Raw genomic sequence first — 17,099 nt, 5'->3', positions numbered from 1 at the left:
AAGGATTGTCTCTGGCCAAATTTTTAAATGTTTTTAGTATCTCTGACTTAATCGCAACGATTTACATGTTAATTTTGACAGATGAAGCCGAATTGAAAGACCAAAAAGCTACTCTCAAAATGTAATTGGAGCGGGACTAAAAAAAAAAAACATTTAAATCACAAGACATCAAATGGTGATAAAAATGTTAAATCTGAGATCAAACATGTCAAGAGGCATTCCTGCAGACCGCAGATAATGTCGGCGTTCCGGCGCTTCTGACAACTTCGGGATTTAAAGTTTTTTTTTTTGTTTTTTTTTTTTCATACCTGTGTGAGTTTAGTCGACGTTCCGCCACTCGCGAAGGTGCAGCGCAGGTTTATCGTCTCCATCGGGTACGCCTCCACCTCCAGGTCCACTCTCACCCGCTGGCCGCTGACCACTGTTTGGGAAAACAAACGTGGCACGTCAGAATGGGCCACAGGAAGCACGTTCATTTCTGCACCGCCCCTCGGCCTCCGGGCGGGGGACCGAACACGCTTTTGTTATAATGGAACCTCACAGCGGTTGAGAGCAGGTTGCTGGGAGTAGAATATGGCGGCGGCGTTCGCCCTGGTCAGCTCGGGAGGTTGGCAGGCCTGTCGCTGCACAGGGTAGTCCATTAGTCTGACAGCGGGATTTGGCACACGGTAACGGCCTACACGCTCGCCGTTTGTATATGTGTGTGTGTGTGGGTGTCTCAGAGCTAATGTGATGCCATACGTGTGTGTGTGTGACTCAGCCATTGAGCCAGAACTCCACCCGTCAGACCGCTCCCATTGTGTAAGGCCGAGAAAGCGACGCGTTTTCAGCCCCATTTGCCGCCGGAGGGCCACCATCCGTCCCGTAACCCCCCCCACCCCCCCACCCCCCCCCTGGGCCGCCGACCAGCAGCGTGACCCGCAGCGACCCGCGGCGTACGCTCCCCTTCTGCCCCGTACAGTTACTCAAGAGCGCTCGGCAACATTCCATTCTGACACAGATGAGAGAGGTTGGTGGGGGGGGCCACTCCCGCCCAGCTGCCTTGTACTCGGCCGGCCGGTGAGAAGAGCTGCATGTTCCTCGTTTGAAGGAACCATCATTGGTGACACCCCTGGGCTCCTCCTCCAACGCCATTAAACAGGCCGCTTGATGCAGGTTAAACATTTCAGAGATCAAACCTGACCGGGACCGCTGAGAAACTCTTTGTGGGGGGGGGGCTGCACGGATGACAACATCAAACGACGAGAGCGGTAACGTTGCGTATTAACACCTCACTGAGAAGATGTGGCCTCAAACACACTGTTCCACCACACACAGCGGATTGTTGGTTCTAAAAGGAGCAAACCCACTTGTTTCTCTACGGGCTCAAGTCTAAAAAGTCCTGTCACCTTTGAAGGTTTGTACACGACGGTTTTATACAGACTTGCAAACCCCGAGAGGTGCCGTACATGGAAATTAAAACTTTAATCCGGCTTTCTCGTTTTAATCAACATGTTCGTTCCCAAAACTCAAGTCTGGGAAACTCTATTCCCAGTTCCAACACCCCACAGAAAGTTCATTTTCCTGGACTGTCTTGTCAAATACTTTTTAATTAGAAACTCATTTATTCTGTGGCTGACAGGAAATTATGTATTTGACGCTGATGTATTTGCCATTAAGCAAAAATTTTACTGACAACACTTTCAGCGTGCACAATTCTGATAAAATATACTGGAGTTATCGCCTTTACACGACACAGAAAGAAAACAAATTATTTACAGGATTAAGTTGACAAGAGAACAATTTAACTTGGTCTTCAGGCCCCCAGCTCTTATCCCAAATTGAAATAGCTTAAAGAATTCATAACTGACGATTTTTGTAGTTAGAATGGCAGAAGCAGGTGTGTGTTTTGCCTCTACTGGGTGATCTCACTGATTCTTGATTTATTCTGGAACCTTCCTTCAGGCGACACTATGGAAATGTGCGAGAGGAGCGCTCAAAGTGAAAAAGAACAGAAGCTCTGTGATCCCTGGATCTGGCTCTTATTAAAACAATGACAGGCTATGCTTTTCACATACCTCCAAAATCAATTTGGTAAAATGAGCAACATCCAGTCAGGCGCTCGCCACCATATAATTATCCAGCACTCAGAGTCGAGAGAGAAGGTGTGAAAATAGAACTAAAAGGAGACGATTACAATAGCGCCGCACTGTTTCTAAAGACTCAATATTCAACCAAACATGGGTCAAATGCGGAGCCTATTTGCCAACCTATGAATAGATACGCTGTGGAGGACCGAACTATCGCTGAGAGTGTGTAATTGCTCGTAATTGATTTGGAAATAGGTGGTAATATATACGTCACGTTTCGGTTTCTGCGTAACCTTTCATCGTGAAAGGCTGTCACGTGACTATTTCAGCGTGTGAGGGGAAGAGGAAAATGATGTGAGTCCATCTCTTGTTTGCTTGGCTGCTAAATGGACTTGGTCCATTTGTGCGGAATTTCACGGAGGCAGCGTATAACAAGGCGACGGGTGATTAGACCGCGGTTAGCTCTGACCTTGCCCCCCGATTGGCCAAGAGGGCTTCCAAGAGCTTCCAAGAGCTTCCATTACCCCCGGATGTCGGCCCTGACTGCGTCCCACTCCGACCGCGATAACATTTCACCCTATTTTTCCAGCAGATCTGTGAAGTGGCGACGCTCTCCTACCTGACTGTTGACGGAGTGAGGTTGCTTAGCAACACGACCACCAACTATTATGTGTTGTGCAAGCTAAATCGAAAGTTTCGCTGTTTGTTATAATGTCGCCACAGGCATTCATATTAGCTTTGGCTTGCCGTATGACAACAATAATGTGCTCCAGCATCCAGGATATCATATCACGCTGTACCTGTTTCAAAGGCGTGTCACCAAACTCCCGGAAATATATACAGTACATTTTTTTTATCTTGTTTCATTTTTGTGGAAACATTTGCAATATATTTGGCTTGGTTGAGCACATGGCTCACACGAGTTACAAAAGCGGGAAAGAAGCGCCGTATTGGTCCTGAAAGCGGGTCCTTCTAATGCCAAGAAGGGGTTGAGGCGAGGAGCGCGCAAAACACTCGACACATTAACAGAAGCGTTTTAATGAACCCAAAATAAACAACGGCACAACGGCCAAATGAGCAGGAGCGGAAAAGACGCAGCGCATACGGCAATCAGCGGCGAAACACACAGATCCACACGCCTCACCACCGCGGCACACCGTCTTACGTTTAATCGGCCGTAATGAGCGGCACCTGTGGGCGATTAGGACCCAGCACTCCCGGCAACCGTGTCACTAGATGCCGGGGCGTCACCGCCCTCTTCTACACTGAGGAAAGGTGACTAGTCAACATGAGCAATAATGAGGTATTAAAATTGCTTTAGTGGATATGGGGCAGGGTGGCTGTTTTAATTCCAAAAGTGTCTCATTAAAATATTTTAATGCAACTATGTACAGCACAAATCATTTTCAGGACACTTTCAGTATAAACTGTAATTCTGTGTTGAAATGAAACAAAGGTGAACAGGACAGTGCTGCTGAGCTGCATTTCTATGGCGCATTTCTTACTTGCATTTACAAAATGTTGTAATTTAGTTATATTGGGCTAAATGCTAGAGCATTCTCTAGAATAAAGCTGAGGATTGTGTAACGTCCATCACAAAAGCACCTACGCCATGGTTTTTTTTTTTCCCAATTGTAAGTGTTAAACCATTGTTTCACCCCCTAAACACTTCCCATTACAAGTGTGGTTGGTTTTGAGATTAAATGTGTTGCAGAGCTCTGGTATACCGTCAAGATAAGAATAGAAAGAAGCCATTCGTAGGTGGAGCTCTGAAAGTTAAAGGTCTGAAAATTCACTGAAAAACCTCACAACCTCCCATAAGTGCTGTTCATCTTATTCTACACAAATCACATTTTTTGTTTTTGAGTGTGGGGATTTGTGTGTTATCATGATTGCAAAAAAAAAAAAAAAAAGATTCCTGGAAATTTCTTGTGATCCCATACCAGCTGCTTCATAATGCATCTCATCCACATATAATCTAGATACATGAAGAAACGTGTAATAACCGAGTGGAAACGGTCCCGCGGAGGCACGGACAGGCAGGGGGTGAAGGAGAGGTCAAGTGGCCACTAGGTTGATGATGAGGAGGCCTGGAGAGGCGATGGGGTTAAAGGTCGCAGAGTAAAAAATGCGCCGGCACGCAGCGTGACCGCGGCATTCCCTCCTGCTGCCGCAGCGATGATACCTCTGCCATATTAAAGACCTTCAATTTGAGCCATCTAATCACACACACACGCACACCAACCTGATCTAGTTCTCCGAATCCATTAGCTCTGCAGGTGCTGTGATCAGAGCCAGCCGGCCGTGCCGGGGGATTAAGCCCAGGCAGCCGAGGTCAAACCTGGACACCTTCATTTTCCCCCCATTTCTAATTTCCCCCGCCTCAGGCTCCTCTCTCTCCCTCGACTCCGCTTCCTCGGGTCGCTACTCTCCCGCTACCATAGCTGGATATTTCCCACTCTCCAGCTCGGAATTCTCCGGAGGCACAGCCTGGGTCAGACATAAAAACAGATGCTAGAGAGCCTAACACGCACACGCACACACACACACACACACACACACACACACACAGTAGGCCTCCAGCTGTTGCCTCTCTGTCTTCTGTCAGTCAGGCCGTCCATCAGAAGTTGGTCTCTTTCCTTCTTCTCCTCTCTCCCGTCTCCCTGTCAAGGTCAAACAGTGCCCCCATTCATCCCTCCATCACCATCAGTCCCTCTTTCAACTCCATCACTCCCCTCCATGACAACCCTCCCTCCACTTCACTTTTCCTCTCTTTTATCTCCTGCTCTTTCGGGTCAAAGCTCTTTTCATCCTCTCTCCTTTATCTTGTCGTTCTTCTCTTTTTTATTATTATTATTCCTGCTTATACCTCGTCCTCGCAGCACCCCCCCCCCCTCATCTTCCCCCCTTTCTCATCCCCTGCTTCTCCATTTCTATCTCTCTCCACGTGTTTTTTTGTTCCATTTCTCGCAGTCCTGCTCTCTAATCTTCATTGCAAAACGAGAGCCTCAATACAAATGTGTGTGAGACATGCAACTACAGGGAGACATTCAGAGGAAATGAAAAAGGGGGATTACATGGTGACTGCAGGAGATGGGAACGAGGAGGTGAGAGTCTGTGTGTGTGTGTGTGTTTGAGAGGACTGAGCTGATTTCATTTCGCTCCCCTACGGACGGCCTCTTCTGTAATGGGTCCATATGCAGCAGCCCATGGCCGCATGTGGGATTGGTTATATCACCCGACTCTCCCCCAGGAGCCACTCCACCAGCACCCAGGCCTCCCAAAGCACAGCGCAAGCCCCCGATAAACAGCCCACATTACACAGAGATGAATGAGTGTTGCTGCAGATACACACTGGAACACACACAAACACACACACACACTTGTTACTGGACTCAGCCACGAGCGCATTTGTCTACATATTTATACACACGTTCATTTGGATTGTTCCTCTACACAAAGGGCACACGCAGCCCCCAGCTCGGCTGGGCTGGGCTCGGCTCGGTGAATTATTCATCCGGCTCTTACGAAGGGCGCCCATCAACCCTCCCCGTCTTATTAAATTATTGACAGGCAACATCTACACTGCACCTGAGTGAGGGGAGCTGGGGGAGACGGGGCAAACAGGAGGGGGCTGAGAACAGGAGGGGAAAACAGCATGAAAAAGGAGGAGGACGACACGGAGGTGAGAAGATGCGAGTGCAAATATGTTTACAAAAAAGGAAATGATACTGGCTGCAAGCGCAACGCTAACGTTAAGTCAAAGATGCCTTCCGGATTTACATAAATGAAAAGATGAAACGAGAAAGAAGCACGATCGCGAGTGTAAATCAGCATGCACGAGAGCTGTCAATCATCAAAAAAGACTCTGGTCCGGATGACAGAATTGATTAAACCCCAACGAAAAAATGTTGTTGTGCTACAGATAGATACCAAGAGGTCATTCTTTTAGTGAACAAGCAAAGTGCACAGTGCCAGTCTGAAAATAGTGCCCAAGCCAATTAATAATGCAAGGAAAACAAGGGGCAGAGCAGCGCGCTTTGCCGCATTTCGCCTCCCCCATTATCTATAAGCTGCCACCACCAGGCCCTGTTGCTATGGGCTCCGGGGGTGACACGGCAACAGGAGCGCAATTTTCATTTGAGTGCCATTAGAGGAGGCCGCCTGCCCTCGGGACAGGCACTTACGGCGGGGCCGGACCATAAGGCGGGAGACTGGGAGCGCAGGGCACATGGCACTTAGAGCCGTTCGAGGCTCACCGCGCCACGTCCCCTCCTGCCCTCATTAGTGAGCCACGGCCCTGATTATAGTGTTCCCATCAATTTGACAGGAAGGGGGGGTTCACTTGTCTTTGAAACACAGGAAATTGGCCAAAGGAGGACAAGGAGGGGGGGGGGCGCTTGGACAGTGTTTCCTTCGGAGGCTTGAGAAAACATCCATTTTCCCACCCATGTTACCCGAGCAGCAAACCCCACAGAGGAGGAACCGCGCCACACCACCACAATTACAGCAGTGGGCTGCCAGACGTGGTCCTCTCACCACAGCAGCACAATCCCACTGGAGAAGACATCTGAGAGACGAGAGAGCCCGAGACGCCCTCCAGGCGACACGTTCCATTCACCAGCTTCCACGGCTGTTCCTCAGAAATGAGCAGTCGGGAACTGCGGTGGGCGAGCGAGCCCGAGAGAGAGAGAGAGAGAGAGAGAGAGAGAGAGAGAGAGGGAGGCTCACGTTTCACTTTGTTAGGATTAAAAGCGCGGCCTTACAGAGGTATTTTACTGAATCAGAGGTTAATCGAATTAATACAAACATGATGAATAACAAGGGGAAAAAAGCTCCATGACGAATACATGAAGAATGGAGAGGTGGGTGTGAATGAGTGAGTATGAGAGTGAGTGAGTGAGTGTCTCATTGGGTCATATTACATAGTTTCCTATTCATAAAAATGGATTAGCGTATCAAATTCATGTCATATTGATATCCCACGTTACGAGGCTCTCGGTATCTGGACAGATCGTTCTGTAAAGATCTTGCCGGAACAAATTGATCACCAATTAAACGTAACACTCTCATATTCACAGCTCAGTGAACAAACAACCAAACGAGTAAAACACCTGAAGATAATCGTGTATGGAAGTAGTTCCCAGACATTCAGAGACATTCTGAAAATGGCCGCCATTGCATTAGTGACGTCTTCGTAGGAATCAGTGGCTTCCGGGTAAAAGTCCGATGAAACCGAGGAAGTGAGGAAGTGGAATTAATGAGGGTGTGGACATGAAAGACCACTTTGAAAACAGTCCTATGAGATCACACCAAGAGATATGAGATAAAAGTGGGATGCTAACTGTATTACATAGCTGTACCAGCACACCTGATTTCCAGAAGTTTCCGTATATTTCCATCTGACTTGCACCCAGTACCAGGACGTAATTAACATGAACATGGCGTAAAAATGTTACTACTTTTACATTTAAAACATTTATCAGACGCCCTTATCCAGAGCGACTTACAGTCAGTAGTTACAGGGACAGTCCCCCCCTGGAGCAACTTAGGGTTAAGTGTCTTGTTCAGGGACACAATGGTAGTAAGTGGGATTTGAACCTGGGTCTTCTGGTTCATAGGTGAGTGTGTTACCCACTAGGCTACTACCACCCTTACCAACATTTTAACAATTTATTTAAGGGGAGGAAGTGTCCACCCCTATTGGTGGTGGCCTAGCAGTTAAGGAAGCGGCCCCGTAATCAGAAGGTTGCCCGTTCGAATCTCGATCTGCCAAGCTGCCACTAAGCAAAGCCCCGTCCCCACACACTGCTCCCCGGGCGCCTGTCATGGCTGCCCACTGCTCACCAAGTGCAGAGGACACATTTCACTGTGTCACCGTGTGCTGTGCCATGACAATCACTTCACTGTCACCTTAACTGTTGATGAACTGCCTCTGGATTACACTGGCGTCCTTACAAAATGCCTGTACTGAACCCTGATCTCAATTACCAGGAGGGGACCGTCGTAATTGCCATTAAATGAAGAACGGTGACCCATGGTGTCTCTGTCTGTCCTTGCTGCCCCCTCAGTTCCCAGTTTAACCAGGTAGATATTACAGTATGAAGTGCAGGTTTGTTCGCGGGGCCGTAGACGGGCAGTAAAAATTCGAACCGAACCGCAGAGGGGTGGCAGGCCGCGGTAATTAGTTCCAACTTCAGTTCTGAAGGCCCGACTGCCTGGAACCGCTTCGACTTTCTGAACACGAAATTTCCACTCGCGCATTAGTGCACTTTTCTCGGTGTGTGCGTGTGTTTACGAAGGAGGTGAGTTTGCACACACGCTGCGCAGACTGACTGGGCCCCTGGGGCGCCGACGTCCACATTCAGCCTCATTCATCATGCTCGGCTCAAACGATGCCGCCCGAGAAAAACGTTGTACTGCATTAAGCGCGGCGAGAGAAAGACGAGCTAAAAGAGGCAATCTCAGGAGCGCGCGCACTAACAGCCCAGGAAAGCCGGCAGCGAGGCAGATGTTAGCTTTGAGCTCCATCTTATCATCACTCAGCAGAGGGAGCTTCTTTTTTTCTGCCCCGCCCCACCCCCCCATCGAAAAAAAAAAAAAAAAAAAAAAAAAAACTTTTCCCAGACACTCGCTTCCACGAAAAAAAAAATTAAAATAAAATAAATTGAGGACTTTTTTTTTTTTTTTAGCAGCAGAGACGAATTCCAGGTGATGCACGGCAGGTGCCAGGCAACCCTGGGGGAGAAAGACGCTTAAACCAATCCTGTTCGCGCCGGCGAACCTGCACCTGTTTACACGGATAATGCGCTAAGCGGAGAGGAAGGATGAGCGACTTTGAATTAAGGAATTAATTGCAGGGGTGCGACGCTGAGATCTGGTAGATCCTTTACCAAATAAAATAAGTGAAAACGTAAATACGAGTGCACTGGGCGTGCATGATTTGTGGGCTTTGCAAAGTGCATTTCGATTTAAAAAAAAAAAGAAAAGAAACATCTTTTCATTTCTGCAGCTGCATTTGATAATCTCACGCTGATTCGCATCGTGATAGAAATATATCTAAGATAAATAAATGGTGATACTCAGTCACTCAAAAGAAAAACAATTAGGCGTGTAATTCATTGATTAATATTCAGAAAGTCATCCGTAGTATGACTAGTAGCTTCTTAATAAATAAATAAACGTGAGACCATGACAGTCTGCTCCTCTGCTCATGTGACACGCAAGGCGTCATGTCAATGTCATCATGTGACGTCTTAAGGACATCTGCACTGAGAGCTGCATTATGTTGCCAGGTTTGTTTTTTTCAAAATGGACATTAATTTTGATTATTTTGGTCACATTTAAAACGATATCTAAGATGCAATGAAATCCTTGCTTTGTTCCATTCTTCCATTGCACATGTTGGATATTGAGTGTGTGTATATCTTGCATCCCTAATAAATGCATGAGGAGATACAGGAGTGCTGTGAAGTGGAGCCTTAAAAGAAAACCCCATGAAAACATCCTCAGCGCACTGCGCGGGACCAGGGCTTTGTCCTCAAAGCAAGGACACTATTTGATCACGATGGCCCCCGAACTCGGGATGAGTGCGATATCAAAGGCAACTCGCGGCGGGCTTATCCGGGCCTTGCGTCAGGGCTTCTCACGCCGCTGTTACTATCCACGCGTGCACGCGCGGCTGGCTTCGGGCCGGCTTCTCGCGCCCCTTCCCCCCCCCGGCGAGGCCCGTGTGCTGATTAAAAGCCATCAAATCCGGCATGTCGCGGGTTCGGGGCCGGACTCCTCTCGCGTTGATTACATCCGTATCCGGCTCCTCCTGATCCTGCAGCGGAATCTGGCGGAAAAAAACTAATTACGGGGCATCGGGCCCCTCGAGTTCTGCGACACCGAGGAGCGGGGCCGGGACGCCGGGCTCCCCTCTCACCTCAATCAAAGACACCGGCCGACTGCGCCGGGGGTCAGACGGAGCGTTGCCTAATCAGGGCCAATCAGACGGGGCCGCCGCAAATCAAAGGCTACGTGCGGCGGCCCTGTTTTCTCAGCTCGATGCACCGCTGTCATAATCAGAGTCCCCCAACGAGCTGTTTGTACCGCCGCTCGCCGCCCCAATCAAAAAGACTCCCGGCGGGCGTTCCTTCTGCCACCGCAGAATAAAGATCGGCTGCGGCGTCGCAATGAACCCCCATCTGCTCGGATCAAATGGCCGATTGATCGGCTCGCGTGGCGCGAGGCCAGGAGGGGTCAAAGTGCGGCAGGAGACGGATAGGATGGAGAGGAGAGGCGCCGCCGCTGCCGCCACCGGGCATCCGCTTTGTCACTGATTCCCGCCCGTGACATTCAGGACGCGCGCTGTGGCCCTTAATCCGCGCTTCGCACCTCTTCAGGAGAAAAGAGGAGGGAAAAAACGGGCCGTGTTGCGCCATTCAGCTGAACGTCAAATGAAAATGTCCTCGGGAGAGACTAGCTCGGACGAGCGGGGACCCGAAATGCTCCGTGTCCCCGGTTCCGTGTGTTTGTGTGAAAAGGGACGACACCCCTCAGTGTCCGGATCTTCTTCGCTTATTTTTTTTGGGGGGGGGGGGGGTGCTCATGCTGTGTTAAAAATATTGTTCACACGACGCGAATATCGTCAACACTCATCAAATACGATTTAGTAACGATTCCCTGTTATGAGTCGAAGACCCCGTCGTTCATCATAGCCGGTTAATAACAGACAGGCCGCCCCGCAGACCCGGTGCGCCGCGGCGATGTGGACGCCGAGCTCTCTCCACGGAGACGGGAACTGGGGGGATGGAGCCTTGCAGCTGGGGAGCTGAGCAACAGCTGTTCATTTTCAGCCACATCTGGTGATGGAGGGCGCATCGGAGCGTCAGAGGGGAAGAGCGAGTGGAAGGTGGGGGAGGAACGAGAAATATAAAAAAAAAAAAACGCTATAATGGAACACGGTTTAAATGAAGAACAATTACCGCAAATTGAATAAAACGCTGAACTTTTCAGCGGCGGTTTGGCATCGAGCTGTTCTTATCTCCTCACCGGGCTTTTCCCAACCCGACGCCTCTCGTGTCTCGGTCCTTTTGTTTCTCTTCTGTTCTCCGTTATCCATTAATCTCTCTGCAAAAACCCATCACCCGAAACGACATATATATAAAACTCATAACTCGACACAACACACTGCGCCCAGAGACTACCCACAAATCCCCGTCTTAAATACACAGACACATAAAACATTTACACCCACACACACCCGTCTCACGCTCGCCGCAGAAGCGCTCCATCAAATAGCATGAGAGATGTGAGTTTATTTTTACAGCAGGTTTACGTACGTAGCGAGGTATTCTATTACCAGCCCGGTGTAAAACGCGATGTATACCACAGGGGTGCATCCTGGGAATCGACGGGAGAAAAACAAGGACTTGGACTCTGCTGTTGGGTGTCTATTGGCACCCTGGTTTGGGCAGCTGTGATTCGCTGTGCGCTTTTTGACACTGTTGTGTACAGTGCCCCGTACGCCGCAGCATCGGCATTAAAACCCACGGTTATATATCTGCGTCTACATTTTTGTGACAGTAACGTCTAATCCGCAGCGCTGACAGGTCCTCGCAGCAAGATGATTTTTTTTTTACTCCTCGACTGGAACAACTTTATCCATAAAAGTTTATCCATTCTTTTAATATTGTTGGAACGACGCCTTTTACTCATAGGCCGACTTGGTGGATATGCACACTTGTTTGTTTTTTTACATTTTACTTTTTTTTTTTTTATCAGACGCCCTTATTTACCAGATGCCCTTATCCAGAGCAACTTACAATCAGTAGTTACAGGGACAGTCCCCCCTGGAGACACTCAGTGTTAAGTGTCCTGCTCAGGTACACAATGGTAGTAAGTGGGGTTTGAACCTTGGTCTTCTGGTTCATAGGCGAGTGTGTTACCCACTAGGCTACTACCACGCTGTTTGCTTGACTCTTTTTCTGTAATGGGTGCAAACAGCCTAATTGTGTGACCGGCCATAATTGTACCTTGTGCAAATTAGGCGGCGGCTAATCGTGGCCACTCGTCAACTCTCGTCGGCAAGGTTTGCTGTGGTCTGCGTTGGGTGCAAAGATCGTAATTGCGCTCGGCAGCCATTTTTAAAGCGCAGCCACAGCTGAGAATTGCTGAAGGTTAGACATTTTCTCCTTGGCCTGCTTTTGTCATGAGCTCCACAACACGAGCACGCGGTGTGACACGCCACAAATTCAAGCTGTATTTATGGGTTCCCGTTATCTTAATTAGGAGTTACCAGCGCACGAACGTCCCTTTGGAGGCTAATTATTCACAGGAATTCCTTTGTAATTACACATTTTGTGCCATGACAGGTTCTTCTCCTTCCCCACTTGAATCTCGGGGTCCTTTCAAGGTGACTTCACAAAAGTTTGATGACGATGATGGCCATATTAATCGTTGACGTCTCACAGAAAACACACTCTACTGAATTGGGTCAACAAAATACCCAAATGTACTAAGATTGGCTACCACTTGTCCCCAACAGTCATTTCTCACACTGATTAAAAAAAGGAGCGAGACAACAGGGGGTTCGGGAAAAAATAAAACCCGGAACCCGGGTTCTGATGTGTCAGAGCTGTCTGTCACGCTGCCTCGCGGCGTCTCGCCGCTGGATGAGAGGATCAGGAGCGCCTGTAGCCTGAAGGGTGGGGGGGAAAATATCCCGCTCCATCCTTATCTGCTGTTTTGACTGCGCCGACCTACTTCCCTTTGGTCCTTGGTGAACAATTGAGCCATCCATCTAGCCACTTCAGCGCAAGACACCAGCATTTTCCCTCTAAGTGCATTCTCTCTCGGGGTTCAGGCGGTCCATTCACTTGATCCTCCAGCACGGACGCGGTGACTACACCATTCTTCGTCAAGCAGGAGATCTGTCTGAGCAGGTGTTGCTCCTGGCCCTTCCACTTTTTCCATTCTTTTTGCCTGTGCTGACATGCTCCAAACCGCCAAAGGGGCAAAGAACTGATCTCTGCCCCCTAGTAAACTTGACACTGGCTCAAGGCAATGGTCTGCTTTGTCAAAAATGGGTTTTTAAAGGATTTCACTTTAGTTGTCTCTCTATCCACATTGTGCCAGGGTGGCCCAGAGGGTGCAGGTTTGAAAAAAAGCTGAAAATATGACTGGCGTCCGATGGCTTTCAATGTCTCTGGATCACTGTACAGTTCACACTTTCCAGCTTGTGATCAGGTCATTGTAGGTGACGGGGGAGTCGTGCACTACATGATCTTTGAGCCCCAGCTGGTCTGTTAGGTCTCCAAAAACCATTTTCCTCTTCTGTCTTCTCAACCTTCTCAAACTACACGACCACCAGAATCAAGTGCTATGAGTTGAAAACGCTCCGTGTCCCGCACTCTCATTGGTTAAAGCTCATCTGCTACTTTACCATACGAGATATCCTGGACCATGTTCACGCATGGCGATTGCCGATTAGTTCATGGATTTTGGCCGGCAACCTCAGAATCGGACTGAAAGTAGAAATTATAGTACAACCTTTTGCCGAGTCATGCCTGCTCAATGCGAGAGCATCCGGGCTGGGTGGTGGTGGAAAAGCTCCACTTGTTTCAGCACTATCGCAACTTTCATGTGGGGATTCACCCAAGGTGTTGCAGAAACCAGACCTTCCAGCTGGGGTGTCCACTTTGAGAGGATTAAAGATCCGTTTGCAACGTTCCACATCGAGGGCTGACCCCTCGCAGCAGGTTAGAGATGTGCCTGGCGCTGCCAATTTTTTCATATACCAGAGATGCTGAGGTCTTCCCACAGGTTCTCCAGTGGGGAATTTCCAGCACAAGGTCTCCCGGATCATTATCACCTCCGTCTCTTTCCTCTCTGATCCTTCGCTGTGACGCGCACACACACACATTCCCTCAGACACACACACCTTTATCACTTCAGCTCATTAACGAGAACTGGAGACACCCTCGCTGTCATGTTCACACCCACCCCTCCTTCCTCCTTCCTGTTCTTAGAGCCCTTGATTTATAATAAGCCGTCTCTCTTTCACTCGTCCATCTCTTCTCCATTCCCTTCCATCAAGCTGTCAGCAGTACTTCCTCCATCAATGCAGCCTCCTTTCTGCCATTCGATCCCTCTTTCCTTCTCCCTTTCCAGCATTCCTGCTTTCCTCCATTGTTCTACCTCTCCGTCTATTCAGGTGCCAAATGATTAGCTGTCGACATTTCCTCTTCCTCCACGTCGTTCAATTTCCATCCTTCATTACTCAATCTTCTCCCTTCTCTCCCTAAACAAAATCTGATTTCGCTCGTTTTCTCCACTCTCTCGCCGCGTCTCTTCTCCCAATGTCCTTTCGTGTCTTTCCTGGGCCTTTCTCTTCATCTCCCTCAATTGCCACTTTTTTCTCTCGCTCCCATTCTGCCCTTCTCCCTTTTCATCACCAGCACCTGTGTCTCATTACCCGAGATTCCGCTCGCTTCCTGCTTCCCGCCGCTGATCCCGGGTCAGCTCCGTCTGCACCCGGAGCTCGGCGTTCCGACTCGTCGTGAGCTGTTCATGGCTTCGCGGGTAAGGCCGCGGATAATTAATTAGGCCCCTCCTGCGCCGTCCGCCTGGTCCCCGGTGTGTAGGTATCGGCTAATGAAGTCCTGCAGCCGTCGCCGCTTAATGGAGTCATCACGCCGCGTACGGTTACGGTACGAAGGCCTGGACCAGCTCCAGACCTTGCAGCGCTCCTCACCGCACGAGAGCCATGGAGGACCTATCAAGCTGACAAGCTTCAGCTGGCCAGACAGCGAGTGTGTGTGTGTGTGTGTGTGTGTGTGTGTGTGTGTTTGGGTGAGGGTCATTGGCGACCGTGTCACTAGCGATTCATGTCACGCCGTGGCGTATTAGCCGTCATTGGATCTGTTAGCGCCACAGCTTGACGCTAACGCTAAGGTGGCCCTTGGGACGGAATGACTGTTCCGCGCCGCTCATTGACTGTTCGTAATGACGGCAGCCGCTGGAACTCGCTCCATTTCGGCCCCCCGGCGACGGAGATCGGATCTCGGCCGTCCTCGAGACGCGAGCCGGAGCTGTCGGCTGTCTCGGTGGCACGGAAGGGGTCCCGCTGGCTGCTTGTGAGCATTAATCGGTAATCTTTTAACCCTTTCATCTCGCGGCTTCAAAAGGCGCGGACGCGGTCCAGATTCCTGCCCCCTCTCGGCCCCTCTGTCTCGGCTTCCGCCAACTCTCCCTCCCTCCGCATGCGAATAAATAAGCAGCCAGCGAAAGTAGGGCACTCAAACCTAGGACGCTCTGTCCTAACCGGTGCCCACCGAGACGGGACAGGGTGGAGATTCGGGGTACGAGGCGAAAAAAATGGCAAAAGAGTCGAGCAATGGACAGATGGGTAGGCACAGTGGCAACGGGCGGCAGACTTCGGAATGTTCCGGAACGACAAGGGAACCGGTGCCGACTGGAAAACTGAGAGTCGGAGGGAAGAATGCGAGATGCCCGTGTTTCCGAGAGCAGGAAGCACATTAATAATCTGCGCCGGCTTAAGAAGGCCTTTTTTAAGCACTCGTGCAAGCCTGGCACCCCGGCAACAGCCCCCTCGCCCCCGCCGCCACCCGCTCCACCTCCCAGGGCCGAGTCTATTTAAGTGTGTGTTTAATCAGGGGAGCGTCGCAGCTCTAATCGTGCCGGGCGTGGCTGGTTTTTCCCGTCATCTCTCGCCCACCGCCCGCAGCCGTTCCTCCCTCTCGAAGAAAGACGGAGGGAAGGGGGTTCTCTTTTCGGGGCTGGGGAGGGGGGGTAATCCCTCAGCCCCGTAGCTCGGAGCGGCGCTAGTGATGATGACGAATTAATGAATCGCTGACAAGCCCGGCGCACAGCGGGGTAGGCCGGCGAGGGAGAGCGAGCCTGGCATCTGAACAGTGGCGCTTTTTTCTGTTGCTCAGAAGTCTGGCTGAAGTCCTCCTGCCGTCGCTGGAAGACGGGGGGGGTGGGACTCCGCAGGGAAACGCCACATTCTCCACGCCCGTTTCGGCGTGTTTGTGCGCGAGCCCAGATGCCCGGTTCCTCTCTTCATCTCTCGTCGCCCTAGCAATATATTAACCTCTCTTCAAAAGCCCCAAAAAAACCAAAACTGGCACACGCAGGCGCCCACGCAGCGAACGCGCGGTCCCACCGCAGGAGGAGGGGGCCGCGGAGGGGGCGGGCGAAGCGGAGAAAACCGCTGCCGGGCTGGCCGGGGTGGTGTGGAGGTCGCGGCGTGTGTGTGTGGGAGTGTGTGGGTCAGGAGAGATGTGTGTGTGTCGAGAAGAAGCAAACACGCGTCCGACGGCGCGGCTGATCGCAAACGCGGCGCAGGAAAAACAGCAAAAGCTATTAAGGGGGAATAAACAGGTGCCGCTCCCTCGACGCTTCTTTCTTAACCGGGGTCTCTCCGGCGCTCCTGCCGCCCCCGCCAGCCGGCCAATCAAACGTGACGCTCAGCCGCGCGCCCTCCGGTGACCTCCATCTGGTCAGCGTCAGCGCCGCCTCTCCCCTCATCCCCTGAGTGCGGTCGCTCCGGCTCGGCTCGACCCCGCCTCCTTCGCCGCGCCTCCTCCTGGCCCCCATTAGCACCGATAGTCTGCCGCCGAGGGGCTCTATCTTGATTAAAGCTCCAGATCCCCTCGCGGAGGAAAGATGGCGTTTACTTTGCCGCGGGAGCGGCGCGCGACTTATCTTCGACCGACCGCTGCCATGTGTGTAAAATTAGAGCCTGGGCGGGCGAACGCCGCGAGGTCACGGCCGGCGGCGGCAGATTAAATAAAAATGCTCGGCCTGGAATGTCTTGCCGCCCCGCAGGGAGGAAGTCCGTATCTGACCTCCATCTCCCACGCGCCGGTATCCCCCCCACCATCCAGCGCCTCGCCAGCGCATCTCTTAGGGCGCAATAAGATCTAACAATACCAGGCCGTCAATGGTAAAAAAGCCCACCCGCCTCGCTCTCTAACCCACCCTATATACACTACCAGCTATATATATATACCGCCACAC

General features: G+C 50.7%; 1 protein-coding gene across 1 annotated transcript in view; it reads right to left on the bottom strand.

The window, feature by feature from the left end:
* pvrl2l (PVR cell adhesion molecule related 2 like) overlaps positions 1 to 17,099 on the bottom strand; it is an 84,911-nt gene that overhangs the window by 58,394 nt on the left and 9,418 nt on the right. Inside the window, exon 2 of the mRNA XM_028963715.1 lies at positions 309 to 421. Coding sequence (XP_028819548.1) covers positions 309 to 421 — 113 coding nt within the window. The remainder of the gene's footprint in view (positions 1 to 308; positions 422 to 17,099) is intronic.

Source organism: Denticeps clupeoides, chromosome 20 (genome assembly GCF_900700375.1).
Source record: "Denticeps clupeoides chromosome 20, fDenClu1.1, whole genome shotgun sequence".
In the NCBI taxonomy this organism is placed as follows: Eukaryota; Metazoa; Chordata; class Actinopteri; order Clupeiformes; family Denticipitidae; genus Denticeps; species Denticeps clupeoides.
Note: the sequence above shows the minus strand (reverse complement) of the source record. Positions and strands in the feature narration are given on the sequence as shown.